This window comes from Musa acuminata, chromosome BXJ3-6, assembly GCF_036884655.1.
Source record: "Musa acuminata AAA Group cultivar baxijiao chromosome BXJ3-6, Cavendish_Baxijiao_AAA, whole genome shotgun sequence".
Lineage (NCBI taxonomy): Eukaryota > Viridiplantae > Streptophyta > Magnoliopsida > Zingiberales > Musaceae > Musa > Musa acuminata.
The window spans coordinates 865660-887586 of NC_088354.1; the positions used below are offsets into that span (position 1 = coordinate 865660).

A 21927-nucleotide genomic window follows, 5' to 3' on the forward strand; every position below is an offset into this window, starting at 1 on the left:
TGTCTCCTTGCTCGATGAATCTGCAGTTCCGGTGCTTGTAGACACCGGCGAAGGTGTTCCTGAAGCCACCCACCTCGCTGAGAAGATAGTGCCCTTGTACCTCTTTGATTGGAAACGGGGACGACTCCACCAGTATATGTAGTCTTTTACGCGGAACGGACCTTCCTGAATGTGGAGGAAGCTCCGGTACGCGGTCTTCTGCGGCTTGCTGGAACGCCCATCTCCTCCTCTTCTCTGTCGGCGGGTTAGGCTCTCCGGCCCCTTCTCTTCTTGTTCTGATTCGACATGGAGTTCGGTTTCAACTTCGGATATGGGAAATAGGTATCAAAGGGACAAGGAGTTTTCAGATTCAGGATCAAAATCTCTCCTTGGCATCGGGAAATCGGTTCTCTCCAGATGTTTTTATCTCTGCGAGAAGAAAGCCGACACCTTTGTGGAGGAGTCGTCTTTGCAAGACATCCTCAGAGTGTATGCAGATATGTCCCCGGAGACCACCCGTCGTTTCTGGCGAGTTTCAGTGTTGAGACCTGATGATTTCCTCGAAATTTTGCTGGGAATTGGAAATGGTGATTGTAGTTTAAGAAAGGTGGAATTCTTGTTGAAATTGTTTAGGTGGGCCAAGAAACAAAGTGCAGATTTTGATCATCTCCCGAGGTCTTATGAGGTCATGATTTCAGTTCTCATCCGGGCACAGATGTATAAAGATGCTGAATCCTTACTTCTGGGAGTAGAGTCAAGGGAAATTTTTTCTAATTCTGCTGCATTGTTTAGTGGCATAATCCAAGGTTATGCCGAAGATTGCAAATTAGAGAAGGCAATGGTTCTATTTGATAAAGCCAGAGAAAGGGGTACAGTCCCATCTGCTTCCTGTTATCAGTCTCTTTTGAGTCTTTTGGCCAAAAAAAAGAAAGTTGAATTGATTACAAAAGTCTATATGGATATGATCAAGGTTGGATTAGCCTCATATTCCCAAGATTGCATCCTGAAAATAGTTATTGTAGGACTGACAAAAAAAGAGAGGATCCTCGAGGCTATAACCGTACTTAGGCAACTAAGGTGTTCTGGTATCGAAGCAAGCCATTTTGCTCTTTCTGCAATTGCTGAAGGATTATGCAAAAAGAAGGATTTCGAAGATATGTTCAACTTTCTAGAAGAATGGGGGCATGCTCCTGAAGTTCGTATTTGTAACAAAATAATTTCTTCATTGTGCATAGATTTGGGTACCCAGGAATCATGGTCTTTCATGCAAAGAATGGAAGTTTTGGGCTTCAAGCCAGATGCTATAACCTTTAGCATCCTCATTTGTCATAGTTGTAGGGCCAGAAAGTTGAGGGATGGATATATTTATCTTTCAGAATGTTTATCCAGGGGAATAGTACCTACTGCGTACATCTATAATGCTCTTATCAGTGCAGGTTTTATGGAGGGTTTGCATAGACATGCAAATGATGTATTTGAGGACATGCTAGAGAAGGGTATAATGCCAGATCAAACAACATTCAAAATTTTACTGGCTGGGTATTGTAAATATAGAAAATTTGATGAAGTTAAACAGGTTCTAATTGACATGAGGAATCGGTGCTTAACTTCTTTGACTTCCCTGGAGGATTCACTCTCTAAGGCCTTAATTTTTTTAGGACTTGATCACTTGAAGGTGAAAATAAAGCGTGATAACAATGTTGGAATTCCTAGATCTGAGTTCTTTGACTGTCTTGGCAATGGGCTATACTTAGATACTGACGTAGAGGAGTATGAAACATCCTTGGCAGGAATTCTTGATTGTGCTATGGTTCCAGATTTTGATTCTCAGTTAACGAGAGGAAATGATAAGGTTAACATACAAACTGCATTAAAAACAAAGGATGAATTAACCCAGTGGGGCCAGAACCTTTCATTATCGACATACTCTAAATTGTTCAGACACCTTTGTGCCACCCCACACCATTTAAAAGAAGCTATCAATCTTTTAGATGATATCCCAGAGTCACTTGAACTGCTTGATGGTGAAACTCTTAATTTACTTTTAAAAAATTTAAGCAAGAATGGAATGGTAGCTCCTGCAATGATGATTTTGGAGAGGTTGTTCAAGAGAAAGCTTCTGGTGGAGAGTCAATCATTTATGGAACTCATTGTTGGCTTAAGCAAAGAAAGGGACATTGATGGACTGCAAGAATGCTGCAATCAGGCATACAGTAGCATGTGGTTACCAAGCTCTAAGGACCTTAGACCTCTTTTTAGTTCTCTGTGTAGGTGGGGATTAATCAAAGAAGTTCTGGAGCTGTTTGATAGGATATTGGAGAACTGCCCTGCATTGGTTTCTTCCTTATGTACTAGTGTTCTGAAGGAGTTATGCATGACAGGCTATACAAATGTTGGGTGTATTTTGGTGGAGGAGCTTCTTGAGAGAAATTTAGTCATGGATCATGCACCCTTTGTATATATCAGTATGGGCTTCTTGAAGGAGCAGCAATTGGTCGAATCACTTGGAATATTGGATATATTACACAACAAGAACATGACCTTGCCTATAAATGTATGCCAGCACATGATCCCTTTGTTGCTTCGGTTCAACAGGTTTGAAGAAGCCATTGCCCTTAAGGAATCTGTACTGACCAGGAAACCTGACTGTGGTTTTCTTATTTATAACATTTTTCTGAGTGAGTTAAGCAGGACAAGAAAGTTTAATGATGGTTTATCTCAATTGCAAGAAATGTTGCTGAGTAGGATTCTCCCGAATGATAATGCTTTAAATGCATTGTTGCAAATGTGCTGTCAAAAAAATAATATTCAGAAAGCATTTGAATTACTAGGTATTTTAATAAGAGTACATGGCAACCTTTCTATTTCAGGCTATCGGAGCCTTGTGCGTCAAATGCTCTTGAAGGGACTGATATCTCATGCTTTGAGACTTAAAGATCTGATCCAGCAAAAAAATAAATTGGTGGAACTGAGTTTGTATAACATTTTAATATTTTGTCTCTTTCAAACAGGTAACAGTTCTATTGTTGAAACTCTATTAAAAGATATGCAACACATGCACATTCTTCCTGATAAAAGCACTTATGATTTTCTTGTGCACGGCTTTCACAAGTGTGGAGAAGTCATTAAATCAGTTGAAGCACTTGATACAATTATTTTCAAGGGTTGGAGACCAAGCAATCGGAGCCTGAGAATAGTAATATGTCAATTTTGCAACGATGGAAAGCTTGAGAAGGCATTAGAACTGAGTCAGGTGATGGAACATAATAAATGGGAGCATGGTTCAGTTATCCAAAATGAACTCGCCATGGCCCTTCTCAGATGTCGTGGTCTTTCTGAGGCTGAACTCTTTCTGGATAGAGTAGCCAAAAAGGGGCTAATTCCTGCAAACATTGACTACAATAATTTGATTCAAAATATGTGTATGCATTCTGGAATACAGAATGCAGTTGATCTGCTGAATGTAATGTTCAAAAAGGGTAACCTTCCAAGCGAGATGAGTTATAGCTCAGTCATTCATGGGCTCTGTGTTTGCAAGGCATTTGATCAAGCACTTGATTTCCATGCTGAAATGTTGCACCAGAACCTTCAGCCTACTGTAGAAGTTTGTAATGCTCTTGTTAAAGGTCTTTGTGCGAACTGGAGGACTGATGATGCCCAAAGAATTTTGAGAACTATGCTCCAATATGGCCCTCCTCCAACTTACAGCTTGTATAGTCATGTTCTTGATTGTTACCATCTCAATAACAATCTGGACAAGGCATCAGAGCTTTTGCAGGAAATGCAACTGGCTGGACACTCTCCCAATTTTGAAACTCATTGGTCTCTTATAAGCAATTTGAGCAGCTTGGAGAAAAAGAGTGATGATGGTGATAAGAGTATTTTATCTGGTCTTCTTTGTGGGAGTAGACTTCCTGTGACTAATTCCAAGAGCAAAGTTGCCTCAGCATTCAAATAAGAATTCCTATCATCATAAAATCTTGCAAAACTCTGTTTCATGTGATTTTGGATTGTTTTACCACCTATGGTGCATCGTCTCTGGACAATGGTATTTGATAAAGGATCTAGAGTTGATGTTATTGCACGAGAAGGTATAGGATTCACCTTCCTGTGTGATCAGTGCCATGTCATTTGTTTTAGCTGTTGAGATGCCAATATACTGCATATTCCTGTGAATAGGACAACCTGGGGCACTGATTGGTTTTTGTGGTCATCAACACTGGTGCATGATCTTCTTGTAGGTATTGTCAACTAATGACAAAAATTTCAGCTGCAAGCTTTGCTTATGAAGTTATCTATTCAATTTATTTTAAATATCCATTTAAATTATATTTGCAAATCTTTCTAGTAGGTAGATAAAAGGCCTCTCCAGGAAAAAAAATCAAAATTAGTAAATAAATTAAACACTTAGCAAATTATATTTGTGATCATAGGTGTTAAGCTATAAGAAATATGTAAAGACATGTGAAATTAAAATAAAAATATTATAGACCATGATGTATAGTATTAAAATGAATCAATAACAGAAATAATTTGTAGCAAAAATGTGAAAACAAACCTGAATTCATGACCACAATTCTGTCATGCATATGTGACCACATAGATACGAGGGACAAGCTATCATCATGTTATCATCAGCCACCTACATGGTTGTCTTATATACTGGATAATATCTCTATGCATATCTTGTTTCATATGATTGCAAATTATTGTTATTTTTAATCTGTAAATCTGAATCATTTTTGACATTAATTTTTACATGATTGGTTTCTGTTTCTATCAGATTTATATTCGCTACTTGGTTGCATGTGAAAATCATGTTTGTATTTTAGTTTCTCTAGATCAAAATTTCTAAATTCCTTTGGGAGATATATTGGAAAGCAAAAGCCACTCCAGGGAAAAGCACACATCTTGTGAAGTTTTATGTCTATATTTCCCTCATGATGATTTTGGTATGAAGCCCAGAAAATAAACTATATATCTATCCTTAGCAGTTGGGTTGTTTGAACAGTTTAATCGTTAACATATATTAAATGCTAAATTCAGAGAGGAAGAGTCAGCATTTGGTTGTTTCCTTCTGTTGCAGTGTTAACTAATTATAAATCATTATAAATTTGATTTTTTTTTTCCAAATATACTTGCTTGCTCTGTTGAGACTTACCGCGTTGTTGTTGGTGTTGTTGTATACTTGCTTGCTCTCTCTTGCAAATTTTTATGCCAGTCATTTTATCTATGATTTGTCTTTGATGCATCATTGCCTGTAGTAGTTCATAATTAGCAATGTATTATCTGTCTTGTGGTCCATAACTCTTTTCTTATTTTCTCTTGTATTGCATTGGTTACGTTGGCCCAACGTCTTCCAGAGTATATACTGTTGCAGGAAGATGCAAAGGAGCTGAAGAGGCAAGTTTTCAAAATGAACTTGCCAGATGCTAGATGAATCATCATCTGCTTGGATCTTGGTGCAAAAAAGGTGTTTAATCTAATCTGATTGCTGTTTAAGGTACTTGTTATTCATTTTATTATACTGAAATGTTATGATATTTTATCCTTGAGAAAGTCTTTTTCATGTATCATGGCTTTTTAGCTTTGGAAAAGCTATGCATAGCTCATTGATCATGTCATTTGTAGTTGATTAAATGAATGGAAATCATCTTTTGATTAAAAGAAACCAATAACTAAGTTTTTTCATGCCTTTCCATCTAATGGATCAGTTAACTTACAATCCCCTATAACTGTTGTAGAATTTGGACTTTCTCATGCTTTGAATTATGTTGTGTTTTTCGCATCATATGATGAATTCTAGATCTAACAGTTATTGCTGATCAATTTCTGAAGTGATATTGTAATGTTATTTTTACTGCTAAATGATGCTTCTAAGCATTCACCTTGAACTGTATACCAACCGTGTGTCATTATCTTCAGATACATCTTGCTCCCTCCAATTTCATTTTTTTTGTAACATTGTCATCCCTTTGAAATTTTTATATTAAACTTTTCTGCAATGATGTTCATTCTGTTTCAAATGTTTTGGATTTAAGCTTTTCTGTAATGATGATGTTCACACTTAACATCACTAGTTATTCTTTCATGTTGTAGGTACATCTCCAAGTAATATGATCTTTACCTCTTTTTGTTTTTGATATTACATATTGCTTATGGTGATTTAACCCGGAAAGAAAAAGGAAACCATCACTGCAATGAATGAGATACCTATATCCTAAAGCTTTTCTTCCATTGTGAACTATAAAAACCATTATTTGTAACATAAATAAATTTGACAAAAAAAAGCAAAACTCCATGGTTACAGAACTAGGAGCCTCAACTATCACATCGACTTCTGTTGATGAAACTTTTTACCTAGATTGCTGCATTCTTATTTTAAAATTTTATATTCCCTTTCTTTTCCATAGATGCGGCAAAGCTTTTGAAAATATTTGTTGTTACTTTCATGACATGTATATATTGTTTCTGGATCATGCAATATTTATTTGTTGCTGCGTGATCCAGAAAATCATTTTTGTTGGGAGGAGATACTAAGTGAGTCTTCAGATTAATGCACTGTGAAATTGACACATAAAATTACTCTTTAAGCACTTCCACCTTTATGTGATCTTTTAGGGTTGTTGTTTCTCTGCAATTGTCTCTATAATTCCTTTTACTTTCTCTACTTTGCTGAAAATCCTCTCTGCTTTAATGCATGTTCCAGTTTTTGCTACGGTCAACCAAACGGTGGCGTATGTGGCTGGGAATATCCAATTATATTTGAATGCACTGTACGTTTTCCTAAAAAATTTCTGACTCGAGCTATATTTAGCCATCAAAGTGATGCTAATTGAAGATATTCTTCTTTGCTATTCTTTTTCGATAGTAAGGACCCTACCAAAAATCATTATAGGTCAAACGACAATAAGTATAGCTGACAACTTGGATGCTTCTGCTATCCTGACATACACCAAACTTGAACATCTTTTTTAGTCTCTATGCCTCAGGATGAAATTTTAATCTTATGCTATCTCTACCTCTCTGGAATAGACAGGACATATAAGTCACTATATTCCTAACTATCTGAAATTGCACATGTTACACTAATGTGTGACAGATTTGTTCCGGTGATATAAGCTTGTTGGGTTTGTAGAAATGTTTTGTGATTTCTTTTGAATGTCATTTAAGGCAATCTTGGTTATATAGTTAAATTCTGTTTTCTTTAAGAAAACTAAAAGTCATTCATTTGTCATTAGAGATGACCAAAAACTGTGTAAGATCAGTACAAAAATTAGTATGAAGTTCATTTCTCCAGGATTGGGAAATGATCCAACATCGAGCAGCGTTAGCTAAAAGATGGGCATCCCAATTCTCAGAACAAGTAAACAAGGTTCAAGAAGATATATTTAAGGAGTCAGTTAGAGACAATATGTTAGAGGTCACATTCATGAATGCCCAGGGGTGGAGTCTGGCTTTTGAATACAGGATAGCAGTGTCTGAGAGTCAGTTTTGACATGTAGATTGTGGAATCCTTCAAGAGTGGCTATGGATAGCCTTTTTCCAAATTGCTAAGCAGTCGGCCTGGACGGGAGAAGAAGCTTTAATCATTTTGCAGCCATCAACCATGATAGAGTCATTAGAAGCTTTAATAATGTATCCAATGCCTGCAAACTCAGCAGAGGGGTTACAGGAACCATCGGTTTGAATGATAATTTGGCCAAATATTTCATGCTTGTGTACTAAATCTTCACTATAAATTGTTGTGACTAATGAAGTTTGCCATAATGCAAATATGGTTTTATTATTGAACTAATTTCTCTTTTGGTTATAACATGTGCATTTTGTGATTTTCTTAAACTAAATAAGACTCGACATTTTACACAATGCTGTTCTCTTGCATTGACAATTATTTTCATCTAGGTGATTATGGTCTTTATTCTATGTTTGTACTCTTTAAAGCTGCTACCCTTGTGATAATAATCTCAGCTTTTGTTGAATTGATTAATAGCCAACTTCGCCCAGTTCAAAGAGTACAAAAGATACTCTTCAAATTTGGAATGTTTACATTGTGGTATTTAGTTCAGCAAACATCATTCATAAGTTGCATCAAGTAGACTTTGCCTTTCCCTTGTTTCCAAATTGCAGTCCCTCAGTTCGTCTTGTTGTAGCCGTGGAACTGTGAAGTCATCGACAAGGTTATTATATTGAATTTTACTGTCTGCCAAATTCTCCATGTGGCTAAAGCTGCTTGATTTATAGGAGTAAGGCCTTCAACTATAAAATGATTAAAAAAAGTCCATAGGTGATTAAGTGAAACATATTGTCCTATCATCAATGACCAATATCATTGTATGTTCTAATTTGATTTTGGTGCAGACAAAGAGGGAATTGCTAATTTGGAGTTTCTGGATTTCCACACAACGTGAAATACTTGCAGGTACAGTTTAGGAAAGCAGTTGGGAAATTGCCAAAATGTTGAAGAGATGACCTTTCTTGCTGACTCTTCAAGATTTCTTTCACTAAACAATTTTTGCAGTTAACAATGCTGTTCACCACACTCGGAAGAAAGTGTAGCTGTCCTGGTGCTTCTTGTCGATGGAAAGTAGACAGCAATGGACATGATGCCAGCTTTGCACATAGATTGTTGCACTGAGACGGTGCTTTGCTTCCGACCTGTACAACCATCATGTTCATGATACTCTCATTTTCCAGGTTCAGACCAAGCTTTTCTTCCTAAAAACAGTCAAAATTCTTCAAATATCTTACATTGAAACTGCAATAGTGTGTGCTCAATCCATTGTATCGGTATAATAATTTCATGTAGTTTCTGTTCCTCTCAGATCATTTTTTGAAAGATGAATAATGGATGCTATAAAAAGGTTTTTCTTAAAGACTTCATTTCTCTTTTGTCCATATGCCATTCCTCGCAGTTTTCCAATGTGCATGGAAGAACAAAATTACAAAGAGAAAAAAAAGAAAGACAAGACCATCAGAAATATTCTTTCTAAGTCCATTCAGAATTGTAGAGTTCATGCATTGTTGACTGAGTTAATTGGTGTAGTCAGTATCTTATAATTAGTGCAAGCCTTTTCTTGTTTTTGTTCTTTTATATGTGGCCTTTGTCTCTAATAAAATGAAAAAAGCAGTCTGAATGGGAGGAATCTTTAGATAACAAGCAAAAAAAAGCTAATCACTATCTAAAAATTAATTATCTAATCTGTTAATAATCAGAGTGACAAAATATGCATATAGACAAGTATTAGAAACCCAATAGGTTTTCGATTTCCTTTAGTTGATTGACAATCGGCACCATTGCTTCTTTGATGCATATAGACAAAGTATTAAAAGCTTGATAACTTTTAGATCTCCTTCAGTTGATCTACAATTTGCAATTGAACAAGTATCAAATGCTCAATAATTTTTAGATTTCCTTCAGTTGATCTACAATTTGTAACATTGCTTCTTTTTGTAGACAATGATTTTTTTCTTTTTGCTTGCAGAGAGAGCAAAGAAAGAAGAGGCAACAAGAACCTCCTCTTCCCACAGAGCTCTCAGCAAATCTTCTCTACAGCAGCAGGAGCCATCACAATCCTCCACAAGTACCTCCCACTTGCCATATCAACACAGGTCCAAAACCCGGTTCCGATTGCTGATCGAACCTGATTCATCCCAGAAACCAACACCATTACCATCACAGAACAGTAGAGAGAGAGAGAGAGAGAGCTTTACCTTGGTGGAAAGGGGAAGCTGTGCTGGAGAGGAGTCTTCTTCCTGCTGTTCTTCATTGAGCTCTGGCTGGGTCTTGAGGTTTCTGATCACAAAGAAACCAGCCAAGGTGGCTGATAGAAAGATCAACAGTACTCTCAAAGGACACATCTCTCTCTCTCTCTCTCTCGTTTCTCTTCTGAGATCTACTCACCGAGGAGTTGCCATGGGAAGCACTTTTAGAGAAGCAAAGGAGCAGGCTTGAGAGAATGGTAGTTTGAGAAGAAAACAAAAGGTTGGCAGCTACAATGAGTTCATTGTTGACTTTTAAAGCATCCTGCATTCATGCCAGATCTATGGCAAGGAGATTGGTACGACTATATATATATATATATATATATATATATATATATATATATATATATATATATATATATATATATATATATATATATATATATATATATATATATATATATATATATATATATATATATATATATATATATATATATATATACCTGAATGGGGCCCACCGAACTGCCGGGTGAGTGGTTGGGTGGGTTTGGTAAGAATTGGACCGGGTCTTCAGTGACTACTCTCTTGCAGCGTTCATCTATAGTCAGATATGGTGAGATATGGTGTTCAGCAAATTCCCCACAAAAAAGTTTTTTATTTTTATTATTTTTCCAATTAACACTCTTTTTATTTATTTATTAGTGTCTCTTATTTCTTAAAAAAGTAAAATTATTCACTTGGCATGAGGTCTCGTCGCCTTTGTTCCCTCACTTAGTCTTTTTCCGTTCTCAAAGGTAAGAGGCATGGGCGAAGGAAGAGGGGAGGGATGGTTGGCCCTTGCGACGGTAACGGATGAGCATGCGATCCAGTGGGGGCAATGTGGGCTTGCTCGAGGAAGTCAAAAGGTGTTATGGAAGGTGGAGGTGAGGTCCTCCTCTACGTGACATTAGATATTATTTTATTAAGAATCATATAAACAATAAAGGGGAAGAGATAATTTCAACCATCAATGTGACATAACAACCATCATCGAGGTGATCGATGATGTAGCAGTGTAATAATGATATAACTCAGCCACCTCTAGGGGGATAATTTTGAGGATTAATAACTATTAACTTGTGTTTAGTGGATGGGTGTTAATTGGATTGGTATATTATATGTATGTAAAATCTAAATTAGACTTTAGATTTTAACAAAATCTAAAATTTGGAAGGGATATTATGCATGTAATATTAATATGAGGAGGGACCTATTTTCGTACTTCAAAAAAAAAAAAAAAAAACATATATGCAAAAGCCCTTCATATGTTATATAAGTGCAATTATCTAATAATAGACACCATTATTATTTTTTATGTCTTCATACGATGTGTTGCCATGTTTTACTCTTTAACATCCTTTCGTTTTACCTTTTTGTTGGATGGAGCTGTATTCAACTCTTAAAGAAGGATATTTCCATTTTCACTTCTCCCGTTGCATCGCCAATCCCCAAGTCGTCTTTTTCATGTCTTATCATCTCAACAAACAAACAAACAAACTCTCTGATAGGGGGTGGGGTGGAGGGCAATGATACAATTCATAACAGCTTGGTGCAATCGGAACAACGAGGGACATACAAACTAATAAGTGAGCAGCCACCATCCCTTTATATTAATTACATTAAGCTAATAAATGACTACATCCCTTTATATTAATTACATTAAGCTAATAAATGACTACATCCCTTTATATTAATTACATTAAGCTAATAAATGACTACATCCCTTCATGGTCACAAGGGTATGCATTTAAGAATCGATTATTAGGGAGAAGGCAAACCAACCTTAGCACAAAACTACAATTTTAATAAACAAAGAGAAAAAGGTAAAGAGATAACACTTCATATAGTATATGTTCTAACCCAATATTCAATTTTGAATTGTCTGGGCTTGAGTTTTTGATCCGCTGCTAAAACAAAGGAGTTTAAACAAAGTAGGTATTTTTCTTATGTAGGACGAACCCAGTCCACAAACTCCAGCCTATTAAGACCAAAGAGCTTTATTATTATAAAGCTTCAAATTCTTCCAAAAAAAAAGATCGACTTAAGTAAATGATATAGCTTACAGAAAAGCAACATGACTTCACTCTGTACTCAACCTAACGATCAAATGAATATGGTCAAGCAAATCTAGCTATCCTTGAAGTAAGTTACAACTCAATGGTCACATGTTCAAAGGTCAACAAAAAGCTGAATTCTTTGTTTCATTAACCTGGGCTTCCATAGCTCCAGTCCCACCATTTCTTTCTGTAGCTCAGACTTGCTGCTTGTCTTTACTAAAGTGGACATGTGAAACGTCTTAAAGCTGTAATAGGGGGAAGAATTCCATCCATTGGAAGAGGAGAACCTCTATATCTTCTCATGCAATGTGGATCCTTTAGTGGTAAAACCTTTACTGGAATGATGTAGATGAATATTTTGGAAGGCCGGGCCGAAGGACCAAGCAATCACCATGCTTCATATTATTGAATAACAAAAAGAGCTTTGCTATATTACATATCACTTACATTGTGCTTTTCTGCCTAAATTTAACTGGTATATGGCATCTTTTACCTTTCTGTGAAGTAGTCTACATTACATTGCTACAGCTCACCAAGCAAAGCATTTAAGTACCTGTTTATCTCCATGTAGTCAATTAGGATATAGAAGCAGCTTGCAGTTTAGCCAGGTCAGTTTGACGCCTTCCCAAGTGAAATGCTGTGGCCAACCAGAGGAAACATAGCTGAAATCACATGAAACAAGGACGTATCATTAGATAGAATCTTATGTTCATCAGATTCAATGAGCATAATATGGTCCATGATCTATTCAAAATTGATCACTGTAGTCTTCACATTTTTTTCTGGATCCTTAAATTATTATTCTTAAATATTGCAAGGCAAAACAGATTTCCAGCAATCATTAAACTGAACCATACACTAGCGCAATCATGTTACAAATCCTGGCTATTCAGAAAGGACAAAAATGGCCCTCTAACCATACATTTGATAGCTGATAGATGGGAATTTGATACAGTTGAGAACAACATCATCATCAGTACAAACTATTTTAACAGTGTACAAAGTCTTCCATTAATGAAATATCATCTTTAAGAATTCTAAGGCAGTCACTGCAAAAATCTAGCCGGCATAGTCATACATCATAAACACCATGAATAATTTAACTCCAAATCTGAAATATTATTATACAAATAAGTGAATAAGATACCAGAAGATTGTAGATTAGCACCAAGAAAAAGAATTTACTAGAAGAACAATGTCAGAGAAGCAAATACCATCATTGTAACATGCAAATGCTGCAGTATATGTCAGAGAAAGTTAGATTTAATCATAAGTTTATAACACATACTGGCAAAGCGTAGAGAGAAACCATGGATGTTCTGTTGTTAAGGCTGCCAAAGAGTAATTTATAAACTCCAGCTGCAGTTGCATCACCAAGTCTTTGAACAATAACATCTATGAAAATCTGCATAATCACCAAGGATGTCAATATCATCAGAAAACACAAGAAAAATTGGAACACACAACAAAGTTATAACTCCGTAGGAATCCACTAGAGTAAGTTTTGTACGTCAATAATATAAAATGCGGCATTGCTACCTATAAAATTCAGTAAACAACTGGACCTATAGTGATCAGATTATACAAGTACGGTCATGCTTAATTCTTTCTTAATTCTCTCCTTTGTTCTTCCTATAACCTACTTTATCTATCTATCACTACATAGACCAAAGAAATCTTCACTTTTGCTTCTTTCCATTGATCACCATGTTAACCAACAGATAGCCATGCAGGTTAAGGTGCGTGTTTTGCCAGCCAAGGATTCTGATGATAAGTTGATTCTGTGAAGAACTACATTTTTTTTCCCCAAATAGCATGCACCTCAGAAAAGCAAAAATATATAATTCAGAGGTTGCTTATTCCTAGTCTGTGACCTCTTCAGAACCACATCTCTTAACATACTCCGACTGCTCCAGTGACCGAGTTCTTCCACACTCTTTTGCATATAGACTTAAACTAAACTGTTCCATAAAAGGAACTATATAACAATTGCAATATAATGACGTTATATAAACTATATAACATGATTAAGAAGTATTCTAACCTTCCTTCTTATCTAAAAGGAAAAAGACAGACAACATAGAGTAGTCACCTTGGCTTTATACTTCTCATCCTGTGATACAACAGTGAATAGGAGTTCCCTTCCAGGTCTTGTAACCACGTAAGTAGTAACCTGTACAGGATACAGTGATAAAGCAAATAATGTAATAAGTAATAACCACACAAATAGCGACAAATACAGCTCTCAGAAATTGAACATCAACCCAAAAGATACTAATGACACATTAAAAATTGCATAACAAAATTTGCAAAAGAAAAGAAAATTCCTAATAATTTTTAAGTTAATCTGATTCCATTCTTTCAATATAAAATAATAAAAGTACATAGAATGCATTCTGAAGTAACTTATCCTATATCATCGTTGGGCGGCTTGGGCCCCTCTAGTACTAGATGCAACCCCTATGCAAACTTATAAGACCGTCTTACAATCTTAAAGAAAATGTAATGAATGATGGTAAGTTGTGTAACATTCACTATCTTTTGCCCGAATGTTAGTCACATAGTCAATGAGAAAACTAATAGTTATAGGCATGGTTTGACATTTCCACACGGACTAGTACAAAATAGATAGTCTGCATCACTCCAGGTGTGAACCAGTTACATGGACCACCCTGTCTCAGGTGGTCCAAAACGAATGCTAAAAAAAAAATCATACTTCCAAGACTAATGTTCACGAGCCCTCTTCACCCCGAATGCACGTCCTTCCTGTTCTGCCACATGCAACCACCCATCACCAACTGCCGCCTGCTGCCCGCTGCTTGCTGTGCGCTGCCGACGAAAATGTTCCCTCATCCTCGTCTCCTCTTCTTTCTCTTCCTTCCTCTTCCTCCTGCATCCTCTTCTTCCTTCCTGCTTCCTCCACCCCTTCTTCTTCTCCTTCCTCCTATTTGAAACACCGATTCATGCTGGTATACCATGTGTTGGTACACCAGTATTGTTCAGTACATACCAGACTGACCAAAAACCAATCAGGTCTGGGTACGGAAAACAACATTCCCTGGTTATAGGGACAGCTTATTGTTATTCAGGATAGTCATAACACATGCAAGAAAAAGGACAAATGGTTACCGATGTGAACATCAAAGTAGCAAAAAGTAAAAGTAGGATGCAAGAAATAAGGGCAGGAATGCGAGTTTGAAGGTTGTTCACAGTATGTTGAATATGGTTCTCAGTGTAGTCAGCTAACCCCATTTAACAGTGGCTGGCACATTACATAATAATCAGAAAAATGAATTTAATTATGCTTCGGTTGAACAGATTCAGTAGAAAGATATAGTATAATTTTATCCGAAGTTAGTACTTTCAACTGTGGAGAACAAATAGCTGACACTTATTTCACCAGAACAAGACAAATTTAGAAAGTTCACACAGGTGAACCCATAACTAATTAACCCACATTATTATTCTGTTGGTTTATCTTCTGGACTCCACCATGCTTATGAGTTATGACCAGCAATCACTCAACAGCTTCATAAAAAAAACTATTGCAGCAAACATTTTCCTAGGAGAAGTATGCATTAAAAAATATAACTTATACAATTATTTAATATATTTTACAGCACAGTGATGCCAAGGTACTAGAAAATGGAAAGTCAGTTTCTAATGACTGTTAATTCCCAATGAATGCAAAAGGCAATGTCTAATGTCGAATGTCTTCTGTTGAACTTAATGATGAGGGTACAAAAAAGTAGATCTCCAAATTTCTCAAGTCTAATGAAATAATCTTTTTGTGCATACTATACCTTTCGAATAGTCTCAGTGATAGCAACTGTAATCCATGTAGGCCACACAGCAAGAACAACCATGTTTGAAGTTGCAACAAATGGGGCCGAGCAAAGAGCGATAGTAATACCAGCAACTGTAAGAATGCGACCCTGCAAGGTTTGGCACAGAAAGCAAAATTTGATCAAAAAGATGACATTTGATCCCTTATTCAATAAACTATTTGCACTTGCAGACAACTGGTAAGGCTTTTGGTTCTAAAAGTTTCAGATGAACTGTAAAATTGGTTGCAATGCTTTGTGAACAGCTCTTTGAAAAGGTCAATACGAAGACCAAATAACTAATCTAACTTTTCAAGTGGTATACACACCTACAAGAATAAAAACAAGGATAAAAGAAAGAGGGTCCCTGTTAAATCCTGTCATCATGTGCAGAATGAACACTTCAAACTTCAAACTTGTCACACTGGTACTCTATTCACCACTTTGAGATTGTGCTGATAGGAATTAAGAGATTTTAAACATAGACCAACATAGCCTTAATAGAGATGACAGTAATATGTTTAGCAGAGAAGGATGTGCAAAACCAAAATCAATTAAAATAAAAGCACCCTCAACAGTAGTATTTATAAAATATTCAAGAAAAACTGATGGTTAAAGTACATCTGCCCATGTATTCAACATGGGGAATTTAGAGTTTATCTAAAGTTCTAAACCAGGTATATAAAAAAAAAAAGCAAGTTCACCATTATTGAATGATTAAATATTTGAATTTTATCATACATTATGAAGTTGGCATTTCAAATTATGTTAGTTATACAAATCGACAATTTTAGTTTAAGAGAATCAAAAGAGCTGCAACAAGAACATGGTAAAGGCAATAGTTAACATCAAGGTAAGTTGTCTGGCAAGAATAAAAACAGCAATGAAACTGTTAATTAGTGCAAACAAACTTCTTCTAGCAATAGGGCTGACAGCTGTCATTGCATTTGAATTTTATCAAATGCAATGACATTTTATCATACATTATGAAATTGGCATTTCAAATTATTTTAGTTATACATATCAACAATTTTAGTTTAAGAGAATCAAGAGAGCTGCAACAAGTAGATGGCAAAGACAATAGTTACCGTCAAAGTAAGTTGTCCGGCAAGAATAAAAACAGCGATGAAACTGTTAATTAGTGCAAACAATCTTCTTCTAGCAATAGGGCTCACAGCTGTCATTGCAATAATTGTCACTTTCTGTCATCAACAACAAAGAGTAAAACTATTTACACCACATGATAAGATGTTGAGCAATCAGACATAATAAGTTGTACTATGGCCAATTAATTTACTTAGAACTTTCAGGTTAAGAGAATCATAGGCAAATTTAAGAAAATATAGAGAAATAGGCACTTATAAAGTTATCTAAAGAAACACATCTGTGCTAAGAACTTGTTAACAGCAACTATGCTCCTCCTTGTGGTATTATATCTTCAGTTTTGACAGACATGTGCAATAGTTGGTAAGAGATGACTAAAACCTATGCTTCCATTCGCTCTGTTCTACAATTTTAACTGCTTCCTCTTCCTTATATAGGGAGTTGTAAGACTCATAGGGCCAATTAGGGATGTGATCAAGCTAGTGAGAGAAGATAACGGGAAAATTATTGTACTAATGTACCAACAGTAATTAAAAAAAATTTACCTTTTTGACTAGTGTATTGAGGCATAATGTACCATAAACCTGGGTTAAGAAACTGATCCCTCCCTCCCTCAATACGTTTTTGACTAGTGTATTAGGCATAATGTACCATAAAAATCCCTCATTGTCAACCCATGAGACTCTTAGGGTGGTGTGGGGCATGTCGCTGCTGCCCACCCCCACTAGCCTGCCTATCGTCGGCTGCCACTAGTACTTCTTCTCTCCCTCCTCCATCTCCTCCTCTTCTTCTCCCCCTCCACCTCGTCTTGTAGTTCTCCTCCTGCACCTCCTCCCCCAGCTCCTCTTCTCCTCCTCCTTTGCCTCCTCTTTTTCTTATCATACTCCTTCCTCCTTCATGGCACCATGGCACATACCGGCATACTGTGTGTCAGTATGCCAATATGAATTGGACTCTTAATGGTCCATGGCCAGACCACAACAGTCCGATAAGATTCAGGTATGGCTTTCAATATTGATTGGACTTGAACCACAATAGTCCAATAAGATTCAGGCATGGCTTCCAATAAGACTTGGCACCCAATACCAACTGTTTATTTTCTAATTAATCCTACTTAATGTGGTTCATTGTTTTCATATTGTCGATCTAGTTTGGAGAAGATATCCATTCCTGTTTATGGTTCTCCTGCTAAATGCACACACTACCTTCTCCTGCTGAATGCAACACCTTCTCCATTAATGATTAACTTCCACTTAAGTTCAAATGGCTCAGCAGGCTAGCTAATGGGGAAAGAAAATCAAAACAATTGATATATTTTTTTAATTTATCACTATGCTTCTGAGTACTTCTTTGCTGCACTTTATATACTATCTATCTTATCAGTCTTTTCTCCCATTTTCCAAAAGAAAATTGATTATTAAAATGCCTTTCTCATGTTACACCATATCTGTGACAAGCAAGCTAGGTTTAATTCAACAATATCAAGAAGGTGCAAGTCTCTTTATGCCCATCTAGGCGACTTCGAATTTCAAAGGAAATTCATGTTCTTTAGCAACCTTTTGAGATAATGAAGGGATAAATACAGTATTCAATGTAACCTAACTTCTTCCATACAGGATATCAAGAAAAATTCTATAAGTAATCAATTTGTATAGCCAAGAAAGTCTAAATATAACAAAAAAAAGTCTAGCTGACCTGAAAATAGAAGAAGGAAGATACAACAGCACTCAGCCAAAGAAACAGAGAGACATAAAGTAGGTAAGTTGATGACATTATAAGCCAAAGTCCTTCTAGCATCGTACAAGGCTGAGTTTTCACCATGTGTGTAACTGATTTAGGAGAAGTCTTCACTAAAGCTGAAGTCTCTTCAGCTGACATAGTATGCTGATCTCGAACATTTTCTCTAAATGTAAAAGAAAAGAAGGCATACAGTGAAAAAGTCGATGAATTGAAGATATAACATCATTAGAAAGTTATGAAAAGATAAAGGACAACATTGTTGATCTAGACAATGAAATGCAGGCTACCATTAAACAAGATACACTCTTTCAAGTACAGGCTTCACATTAGTTTTATACCTGGAATGGTTATTCCTAAGTTTATCTGTAATATCACAACTATGTAAATTTGTTGATTAGTTTTAAGTTAAAAGATGCTTTTTTGGACCAAAAATCATTCATATTAACCACCTCCCTTTCAAGGACAAACATGTACCAAGAGATTTGGTTGAAGCCTCTACTCTCTGCCAGGTATGTTCATCCTCAAAGAAAATGAAGCTTCAGAAGCCATCTTGCAGTATGAAAAATATGCTTTCTCCAGAGATCTGAGTAGGACAAAGTGGCCTATGAAGATATCTTAGCTTTTAACTAAAAAGTCCAAATGTAAGCATATGTACTAAATTCACAATTCCGTAAATATTTAGAACAGACATGTCTGTCAAGGACCGTTACATGTCTAGGACTGTTCTACTTATCATTTCTTTGTACAATAATCAAATAGAACTCCCCTTCATCATCTTTTCCAAAATTAAGGACCAAATATTCTTAAGATAACCAATCTTTGGTAGGATGTAGTGGGAATGATCTGGAAACTTCAAAAGATAAAATCATCAGAATTTGCATATCTTTCACCACTATTTTTGAGTTTCCTTATTCTTTAAAAAAATTTAAAAAAGAGACTTCATTATTATATTCTGCCATTCAACAGGGTTAGTGGTAATAAAGACACTATAGTTATACATATTACAACAAAATGCTTTTTAGCATGTCACCACCCTAATCTTTTAGGTATAATTCACATAATCTTCACCACAACATGCTTCTTGGTTCTCATCTCCACTATTTTATAGTACATGGTTTCATTTTATTTCATAAAAATTTCACTCCATAGGATTCTCACATAACAATTAAATTTGCATAGCTTGCCAAATTGATTAGGAAACATAAATTTGTAGTTTCTGCACATTAAATTACAAGAAGTTAGGGAAACACTATTTGATATACTTTTTTACTTGACATGTAACACAAAAATAGAAAAAAACCTAAGGACAGGGCATGACATCTAATTTGTGCAGCCACAAGGACATCTCACATTTTTTTAGTCAGTGATGGCAGAATAAATCTGCAAATAGAGGTACAAACATGTTATTAGAAGCTCTCACAAAAAAGTTCACAACCTTAAACCTTTAATTTCACATTACAAACACGTTATTTGGACAGGGCATGACATCTAATCTACAAATAGAGGGCATTTCACAGTCATGACCTTTAATTTCACACGTTATTTAATTTCACAGAATAAATTTACATTAGCATGCACCATCATCAATGGTAGAACATGTGATATGAATATAAAACAGTCAACTATAACAACATCAACCTTCTTCCACTTAGAGCTAACCTTGAAGCTTAATAGTTCATGTTAGAATATAAAATAAGTTAGTTGTAGCCAGTGGGACCAAATGATGCTCATACCTGATGGTTGATAAATTTATAGAATCACTGTGTGCATCACGATTGATTCCTTTAGATGTCTGTGCAGCAAGCTCCATCATGAGGGCAGAAAATAAAAGTAAAACTAAGAGGGGATCAGTTATTGCATGAAATAAAGATAAATAAGGATGTGATTACTTTCCGCGTGAGCGCAATGATTTTGGTTACAAAAATTACATACATGGTCCTAACCAAGCCATACTTGCTGCAAACAATGACCCAAACAACTGTCCAAATGTAGCACCAGCACCGATGAAACCAAACAGTCTTGAACCTGACTGAATGCTTAAGAGAATTAGACATTAGTTTTGAACCTTGGAAACCTCTTTTAATCACTCCATAAGCAGATATACCTCAGTGTCCATCACATCTATCACCCTTGCCCATGTTGATGATATCGTCACGAGATTAAGCAATGCAACCTTCGGTAGCAATCATCTTGGTCAATAGATGTTACAACTAGAAAACTGTGTAATGATGTTAGCCAAGGTAAAGGTCATACCCATAAGAACAAGCTTATTCGAACTATAACATAAAACCACCCATGATTACTCCATCCACTTGGACGAACAGAACCCTCTTGGCTAGGAGTGAGTTTTTCATCCTCATATAAGGTTGAATTTGAAGCTGAGGCCTGTATGTCGAAACAAAGTCCAACTCAGATATAAATCAGAAAATGAGCATACATCTTGATATATAAAATAATTGTTCACTTGGACCTCCTCACCTTAGAAGCAGGAGACAGATTTCCAGTAGAAGAGGCATGCCAAAGAATGAAAAATACAAGAAGGGATACACTAAAAAACCTGTGTATCCATACCAAAGCCTGAAATTTGAGGATATCACTTGAGGATAAGAAATGTACCAATCATGATGAGAATCAGCTTTAAAGAAAAAAATACAAGAGCACAGTTTATAAAGAGAAAATAAATGGAAAATTTATACAACATGTAGTGTCAACATGTTCGAAATCGATTAACAGGATGCACACATTTAAATTATAATTATATCTTCATTGCAGCTTATTTAGAGCAAAACCAACAAGCTTTTAGATTTGATAAACTCCTTTACAACTCGACCAAACAATATAACATCACCTTTATAACTAATAAGAGAAAATAAAAACAAGAAAAAGAAATGTTTAGAATCTCATACCCTTGCTTTGGGGAGATTGGGCAGGGAAAAGACTAGAGTTGAGATGGGAGCGGCGAGAAGAGTCAGAAAAAGAGATCCGACGAAGAGGCCGGGTAGGTTATCCAAACCCAGAGATATCGCCCCCTCGTCCCGCAGGGGAAGGATAACAAAGTACGCGGTCAAGATCTGCAAAAATTTACCAAGAACTCATCGATTCGTCTAAGGAAAAGGGGAATTAGGGGTTCGATTGAGATCGGAACTCGTTAGGGAAGGGGAGTTTTACGAAGAAGAAGCAGGAAGCGGAGTGGATCAGAGCGGGGATCTCGTGGGGATGCACGAATACGATCGAGGAGACGATCGCCTCCACTTGCGATCGCATTCCCATCCTCTCTTGGGACGGAGGAGATGGAGAGAGGCGAGTGTCTTACAGGAAGCGAGGAAGACGAAGACGAGACGTGGATCGCCGTCGGATTGACGATGCTCGTACTCGGATTCCTCGTTGACTCTTCTATATAAAATTATTTTATTTTATTGAATTTATACGATGTAATAAAATCAACGATTACTTTATAACATTAAAAAAATTCTACC

At 36.2% G+C, this 21927-nt stretch overlaps 2 protein-coding genes and 1 long non-coding RNA gene across 6 annotated transcripts; 1 reads left to right on the top strand and 2 right to left on the bottom strand.

The window, feature by feature from the left end:
• LOC103971071 (pentatricopeptide repeat-containing protein At5g15280, mitochondrial) lies at positions 1 to 10812 on the top strand. 4 transcript variants are annotated; one of them, XM_065156497.1, is made up of 8 exons: positions 1 to 4220; positions 5343 to 5482; positions 6689 to 6755; positions 8110 to 8225; positions 8341 to 8401; positions 8501 to 8676; positions 9465 to 9964; positions 10482 to 10812. In XM_065156497.1, exon 1 carries the CDS (start codon positions 170 to 172, stop codon positions 3935 to 3937), a length of 3768 nt encoding a protein of 1255 aa, XP_065012569.1. In that variant the 5' UTR covers positions 1 to 169; the 3' UTR covers positions 3938 to 4220; positions 5343 to 5482; positions 6689 to 6755; positions 8110 to 8225; positions 8341 to 8401; positions 8501 to 8676; positions 9465 to 9964; positions 10482 to 10812. The 4 variants fall into 4 exon arrangements, with proteins under 4 accessions (XP_065012569.1, XP_065012570.1, XP_065012571.1 ...); XM_065156498.1 differs by lacking the exons at positions 8341 to 8401; positions 8501 to 8676; positions 9465 to 9964; positions 10482 to 10812 and having other exon boundaries at positions 1 to 4070; positions 4159 to 4220; XM_065156499.1 differs by lacking the exons at positions 8341 to 8401; positions 8501 to 8676; positions 9465 to 9964; positions 10482 to 10812 and having other exon boundaries at positions 1 to 4070; positions 4159 to 4216.
• LOC135641252 (uncharacterized) lies at positions 7310 to 9833 on the bottom strand. Its single transcript, XR_010497683.1, has 3 exons — positions 9694 to 9833; positions 8453 to 9623; positions 7310 to 7545 (listed from the first exon to the last, which is right to left on the bottom strand). It is a non-coding gene; the product is annotated as an uncharacterized LOC135641252 (long non-coding RNA).
• Positions 10813 to 12157: 1345 nt separating the features above from the next.
• On the bottom strand, positions 12158 to 21822 carry LOC135641731 (uncharacterized). Its single transcript, XM_065157391.1, has 13 exons — positions 21620 to 21822; positions 21358 to 21522; positions 20930 to 21028; positions 20705 to 20836; positions 20556 to 20624; positions 20384 to 20480; positions 20185 to 20287; positions 18407 to 18614; positions 16696 to 16809; positions 15587 to 15718; positions 13876 to 13956; positions 13072 to 13188; positions 12158 to 12445 (listed from the first exon to the last, which is right to left on the bottom strand). Exons 1-13 carry the CDS (start codon positions 21719 to 21721, stop codon positions 12359 to 12361), a joined length of 1506 nt encoding a protein of 501 aa, XP_065013463.1. The 5' UTR covers positions 21722 to 21822; the 3' UTR covers positions 12158 to 12358.
• Between the last annotated feature and the right edge of the window lie 105 nt (positions 21823 to 21927).

Coding starts and splice junctions, on each gene's coding strand:
- LOC103971071 (XM_065156497.1), top strand. CDS start 170: ATGTGGAGGAAGCTCCGGTACGCGGTCTTCTGCGGCTTGCTGGAACGC.
- LOC135641731 (XM_065157391.1), bottom strand. CDS start 21,721: ATGGGAATGCGATCGCAAGTGGAGGCGATCGTCTCCTCGATCGTATTC. Junction 21,523..21,619: donor CCGCTTCCTGCTTCTTCTTC/GTAAAACTCCCC, acceptor AAATTTTTGCAG/ATCTTGACCGCGTACTTTGT. Junction 15,719..16,695: donor CCGGACAACTTACTTTGACG/GTAACTATTGTC, acceptor CAAACCTTGCAG/GGTCGCATTCTTACAGTTGC.